This window comes from Condylura cristata, unplaced genomic scaffold (genome assembly GCF_000260355.1).
Source record: "Condylura cristata isolate star-nosed mole 26May11 unplaced genomic scaffold, ConCri1.0 scaffold00033, whole genome shotgun sequence".
NCBI classification, from domain to species: domain Eukaryota; kingdom Metazoa; phylum Chordata; class Mammalia; order Eulipotyphla; family Talpidae; genus Condylura; species Condylura cristata.
This window is the reverse complement of record NW_004567134.1, coordinates 9,867,837-9,874,744: the sequence shown is the minus strand read 5'-3', so window position 1 is coordinate 9,874,744 and position 6,908 is coordinate 9,867,837. Positions and strand designations below refer to the sequence as shown.

Sequence of the window (6,908 nt, the reverse complement as noted above, 5' to 3'; positions counted from 1 at the left end):
TTTGTTTGTTTGTTTGTTTTTCCCTAAAGGTCCTCAATTTAATTTTCTGCTGTTTAAAGACAATACCTTTCATATTCTGTGTCTTCATAAAAATCATAGCTCCTTAGTATTTTTCAGATGAAGTTCCATAACCAACTTATTCAAAAGCTTAAACACTATAATGTATTCACTTTGCCCTAATGAATATTTCAACAACCTGTTTCCCTGTTGCTTTTTCTTTCTTTTGCTTTATTTCCTATGGTAAATTTTCAGAAATGACATCACTGTGCTTTTCCTACCTAATTTTCTCCTTTGCAACCAAAGTCAACCTCTTTGTTTGTGGACTCTTCATTTACTCCTTTGCTGAACTTTGCTATTCACATCATCAGTTAATGACCTCTGTCCAGAGCTGTCATACAGCAACTATCCCACAACCCCTAAGATCAGCCCTTTAATGCTATGTCCTCTCAGTTTTTTGTGCACAATTATTATATTGATGGGAGATAATCCACACACCTTTTGAACTGGACTCCCATCATTTCCCATAGGAATCACTTTCTCTCCCAATATGAATCACTGCACAGGAGCTAAGGCACTTGTCTTTTGCTTATGCCCCATTTTGCCTCTGATGTGAACTGTTCCACAGCAGGCAAGCTTGTTGCAGAAGACATGCACAACACTGAATTCAGCCTACTGTGCTCACCCTAAGTGCCCTCACCAATCACAGATGCCCAGGTCCAATGCTACAGATACTCACGACTGTGGTCCCGCACAAACTGGATCAGATCACACTGCTGCAAATTAAAAAAGAAGAAGAGAAAAGACATGAACACAGAGACCTCTTAGTGGCTGTTTTTACTGCCTAGTGGCCAAATGGATTTTCGTTCATGAATAAGAAGATACATACAGCATATGTGGGCACTCCTGGCATTCCTTTAGCGCCCTAGGAAACAAAAGCAGAACAGGTTATCAGTATGTGTGGGTTGGAGCCTTTAGTGACAAAACAAGAGGAAAGGAAAAAACCTCCATTCTTTAAGGCACAGCTGGCAGAGTATTCCTGAGCTGGGGATCACAATGCTCTTTTCACATTCGCAGCATGAGCATTACCTCTCCTATTTCAGCCTTAGATCAATTAAGCTGATGTCTGCCCAGAGCGAACTGAATTATCTCCCCAGAGTGAAAAGAAGTAAGGAAAGCATGAGTATTCTTAAAGGCGTTTCTACTAAGGATAGAGCACTCTGAAGAGTGCTTCTCACTTCTCACAAGAATATCTAACAATTGTAAAAGGTGGATTTCCAAAGGGAGACATGAAGGAGAGAGACTTTATTGAGAATTTTGAGGTACGAGCATATTAGAAGTCAGGGCATCTAAAATGCAAACTGTAGTGAGCCACCTCTACTGTGTGCAAGAACCAAATCCAGTCATGCAGCCAAGTGGACATTGCGCTAAGGAGAGCACACCTACTAAGCTCGCAAGTGCTAAAAGGTTATGAAGCAAAAGATTACAAATAATTGAGTGAGATGGACCAGGAAAGACTCCTGAAACAAGTCAGTGCTTCTTTCCTGATAGTGTGAGCTTTTGTCTTTCCCCTTCTTATTTCCTTTAATTATCATCAGGCTTCTTCATGGCAGCTGGTTCTGATTCATGGATCTTGGCAGATGATTCACGCATATGTGGATCCCTTTGAGCAAATGATAAATACTGGGATTCTGGCCTCATAAAGCATTATTCCATGCTTTCACACATATAATTTCACTTACTCCTCCCCCCCCCCACTTCCTCAAACAGGAATCTCTTTTTTTTTAATGACATCTGGGTCATCTGTCCAGTTACCCATCCACCCATCCATTCATCCACCAGCCAGCCAGGCGGGCCACTCACCCGCCCTCCCACTCACCCATCTATCTATCCATCTATCCAAAACAGAGTCAAAAACCTGCTGAAGGCTGTGGCCCAGTGTGTGCTGCTGGTAGTAATCAGAAATGTTGTGGCATTCATGATTCTACCATAAGGAACATATTTCCTTTCTGACAAAATCAGAAAATTATGAATTTCACTAAAAGTCTTGCCCTTACTTTTGTGAGTTATGGCAGAAAAAATATGCATAGCCCTTTAGACAGAGAAAGGAAGAGTTTCTGGCTAAGAAATGGAGTAAGCAGTCATGTCTTCAGAGGATCAGTACTATGGAAAGTATGTTCTAAAAGATTAGTTTAAGAGTAACGTAAATTAGTAGAGCTGTGTACTGTAGTTTGAAGTCTGGAAGTAGAAAACCACTATTATTTCTCATGTTTTGTGAGGACTACTTTGGCTATTTTGGATTATTTGTGGTTCCATAGGAATTTCAATAATGTTTGTTCTGTATCTTTGAAGCGTGCCTTTGAAACTCGGATAGGGATTGCAGTGAATTCTGTAGTTTGCTTTGTGTAGAATGACCATTTTAATGATGTCAATTCTTCCAATCCATAAGCAGGGGCTAGCTTTTCATTTCTTTGTGTCTCTTATTTAACAGTCTTTTGTACTTTCCATTGTATAGGTCCTTCCGTCATCTCCTTTGTTAAGTTTACTCTTAGGTGTAGTGCTTTTTAATGTAAATAAATGGGATTGTTTTCTTGATTTCTTCCTATTCTAACATTGTATATAGGGAAGCAACTGATTTTTGTATATTGATTTTGCAACCTGACACTTGGTTAAACTGATTTATTATTTTAATTAGCTTTTTAGTGGATTATTTTTTTTTTCTATGTATTTTATCATGTTGTTTACAAATAGCCAAAGCTTTACCTCTTTCCTAATTTAGGTTCCTTTTATATATCCTTTTCTTGGCTAACTGCTCTAGCTAGGACTTCCAATACTATATTGAATAGTAGTAGTGAAAGTGAACACACTTGTTTTATGTCCGATCTCAGTGGGAGAGTTTTCAAGTTTCACCATTGAGAATGATGTTGTATGTGGGTTTGTCATATATGGCCTTTATTATATTGACATATGTCACCTATGTCCATTTTTGAGGGTTTTTATCATAAATGGCATTCTCTACTCCAAGACTACAAAAACACTAGTTCAGAGGGCTGCATACACTCCCGTGTTCAATACTGTACTATTTACAACAGCCAAGCTATGGAAATTGCCTCCGTGCCCAAAACAAGGAGTGAGTCAGGAAAAAGAGCTATCTAGACATAACGGGAGGCTACGCAGCTATCTAAGAAAACAAACTCTTGCTAATTGCATCAACATGGATGGAACCAGAGGGGATTATGCTAAGTGAAATAAGTCTGAAAGAGAAAGACAAATAACAGATGGTGTCACTTATATGCAGAATATAGAGGAAGAAGTCAAAGGATTGGAGAAAACCAAGCCAATAACAAGCCCTGGAGACCTGACTACAGAAGCGAGGCTGCGGAGCTAGAGAGAACACAGTGGGGAGCGGACACAATGGGCTGAGGTGGAGGACCATGGGTATGGCTGGGCAACACCTGGAGGGGAGATTCTACGTGTCTAACTCATATAAAATGTCGTAAACCAGTATTATCTCAATAAAATAATAAAACCAAAGAATCAAACAAGTAACAAGTAAAGAACGCATTTAAGCAAGTCTTTAAGAAGAGCTTGAAGGTCAGGGACATGCAAGAAGTCACATTGTACTAAGCCAGCAGGGTCAAGGACAAGACATGTGGAACCCCCCAAATGAGAGCTCAGAACCTGGAAAGGAGATAAATTCAGACCGGCTGGACCTAGAGACTAGATTCTCACCCACATGACTAAGATTATTCATTCACCAGTTCCTAACTGCAAGGTAAAGACTTTACAGTTAGCTAACTAATTCTAGTGTGGCTTCAGAAGTCCTCAAAGCATTTATTTTGTGTGTCTCTTTTTATATAAAGGGACCCCTCCGGGCAGTTACAAAATACAATGTGCAGAAGGAGATAAACAGTCTGCTCCTCCTGATACAGGGCTGCCTGAGCCTCCAACACAAAACACAGAAGCTGGCAGTGTCTAGCCCCTACCTGATGCGCTAATGAGGAGACAGAGATGTGTGAGCAAATCATTATAACAACAGGAGAGGCATTAAACTAGAGATGCGAATATTCCATCAGTGGGAAATATGCCTGACTCTGCTTGGGGCTGCTTCTAGAGGTATCATCTTCTTACAATGGTAAGTTGCAGTAGTATTTCCAAATCTTTGAGAATCAAAATTTTAAGGAGGGTTGAGCAACAATAAGGGTTTGGGAAACTCTTATCATCTTGTCTGATGTGGTGGAACTTTGCCAGGATACCCTGATAAATCCTATGTGACCGGGCCCTCCCTGGTAGCGCAGTGGGCTAAAGCACAGCACTAAGAAGCTAAAGCCACTTCTGCAGGAGTTCAATTCCTGCCTGCCCCGGAGGAGATCCACATGGCGCGGCAGACCTCTCCTGACCCGCCCGCTGCTCCCCTCCACAGGGTACTTCATCAATCGGGCTGTTCTGCTCCCCACTCTGTCTCTGGTGAATCCTCTCACCACCCTGCACCTCTGGCCTATACCCCAGTTCTGAATGCACAAATAAATAAATCTTTAAAAATAAAAAATCTTATGTGACCTCATCCCTATTTTTTTTTAAAGATTTATTTATTTGTACAGAACTGGGGTACAGGCCAGAGATGCAGAGGGTGAGAGGATTCACCAGAGACAGAGTGGGGTGCAGAACAGGCAGATCGACGAAGTACACTGCTGAGGGGAGCAGCGGGTGGGTCAGGAGAGGTCTGCCACGCCATGTGGATCTCCTCTGGGGCAGGTGGGAATTGAACTCCTGCAGAAGTGGCTTAAGCTTCTTAGTGATGTGCTTTAACCCACTGTGCCACCTGGGAGGGCCCTCATCCCTATTTTTAAGCTGTTAGTAAAAAAAATTACAGTACCAGTTAATTTTGCATTGAACTTTAGTTCACAAAGATTGTGCCCATGAGATTATCTGATACACCCCACTGTCTCTACAGGTGGTTAGACCAGGCCCAGTGACTGTTGCAAGGGCACAGAATAAGCAAGAATCCAGTGCTTCTGACTTTAAAATCTATGTTCTTTCTATTGAACATTCTCTAGCTGTCATTTAATTCTCATGAACATACTTACTCTCCGACCAGGGGGTCCTGGGGGTCCATTAGATCCCTCTTCACCTTTCAAGCCTCCATAACCCTGCAGACCAGACTATGCATTAGTTTATGGAACTTTGTAATTTAAAATGTTTTAAGAAAGCAACTACTAATTCAAGTCAAGTAAATTGCTTGCTAACAGTGTAGACAGCCATTTCTCTTAGCCTCTTTTTTACTGACATATTTTGTTCTTGTACTGTCTGTACACTTTAAATTAGTCATAAAATATAATTGGTACTTAAAGAAAGCAAACAAATTAGGACACATAGAGATCAAAAAACAACAACAAATCAAAACAAAATAAAACACCCTTCCTGTCGCAAAGGCCCACCTAAGCAAGATAATTCCCTACATGCATAGCTCAGAAGACACGGGCAGGCGGTGGAGTTCACATTCTACAAGGTGATAGATACGGATACTCAGGAAACTTCCCGGCAGATGGGAAGTACCTATTGAACTGCAGCTTCATACTGATAATGATGAACTGATACCACAATCAAACTTTAACATGAAGGGATGTTTGCCTCGTTACTTCTTTTTAAATAAGTGTGACATTCTGCTGTATACCTTGCTAGTGAGAAATCTCAGTAGCCTTCCTTAAAATGAATATCCTATATGACCTTAGTTATGGGCTGTGGAATTGTCAGAAAACCCTCAGGAGTACAGTGGGAAGGTGTCAGTTTCATTTCCACTCACAGGGCTAGTATTCTGGGTTTTAACGTGTGTTAGAAAGGACTAGAAGACTCATTTCTCAGGACAGAGAGCTATCAATTTGTAATCCTAGTAAAAGTTTAGACTCCTAGAATCAGACTTAGAGCTCAAAGTGACCTTGGGTCTCATTAAGTTCAACTTTCATGTTATAGAAAGAAAGACCCTGAAAAGGTGTGCTGAAGGTTACACAGTTAGGAAGTAACATTTCAGATGCTCCTGGGGTGGAATGATGATAATCTTTATTTACAATTTTGACCATAAAAGCCAAGACATTCATTATTTCTGGAATTATGGGCCACTTACTGATAGTCCTTTAAGTCCTTTGGGTCCAGGACTTCCAGGAATTCCAGGATCACCAACATTACCCTGAAGATTTAGATATAAGATATTAAGATAGTACAATTTTTGTTATGGAAAAATAAAAATAATTCCCTCCAGTCCAAGCTCTCATTTTGTTATAACTCTAAGGTATATTAAGCACCATGTGTAATCTTTTCTTGTTATTTGAAACTAAGCCATTGATACACTTAGTCACCAAACTAGTTTAGATTTCCTAATAATACAGTTATGCAAAAATATTAATTCCATGGTTTTCCAATCAGTTACTAAAAATGGCTAAAGAACAATGCTTGAAAAGTCAGGGAAAACATGATTAGTCACTATAATTACTTCCTAAACTCACTAATCATCTCTGAAAGAGTTTAAAGTGAGAAAAAATTTACTCTGACTTTAGTGAAAAACAAATGTTAGCAGTTATTTATCAGTATGCTAATTTCACCACTATCTATAAATTGAAATATGCTCATTTTCTCCCTTTATTAATAACTCAGAAATTAGTTCCTCTACCATAAGTATTATTGTTCTAATACTAGTTGTTGATATGGTCCCTTCCTTCAACCTTCTCTACCAAAGGCAGAATCTCTTTTGGTAATTCATCCTTTAAAACACTTTGAAGAGGATTCAAAAATTGGATGCTTTCCTACAATTCATTTGGTTTGCTTAATTAGAACTTTTTTAAACCCCCATTTTGCATTTTAATTTGAGTACCAATTTTACAGAAGACAGTGTTCTGGATAGAATACTCCCTTCTGAA

At 39.7% G+C, this 6,908-nt stretch overlaps 1 protein-coding gene across 1 annotated transcript in view; it reads right to left on the bottom strand.

Moving 5' to 3' along the window:
- COL6A5 (collagen, type VI, alpha 5) overlaps positions 1 to 6,908 on the bottom strand; it is a 59,672-nt gene that overhangs the window by 18,307 nt on the left and 34,457 nt on the right. The window contains 4 exon segments of the mRNA XM_012732076.1: positions 737 to 773; positions 887 to 922; positions 5,085 to 5,147; positions 6,119 to 6,181. Of these exon segments, the coding sequence (XP_012587530.1) occupies positions 737 to 773; positions 887 to 922; positions 5,085 to 5,147; positions 6,119 to 6,181 (199 nt within the window).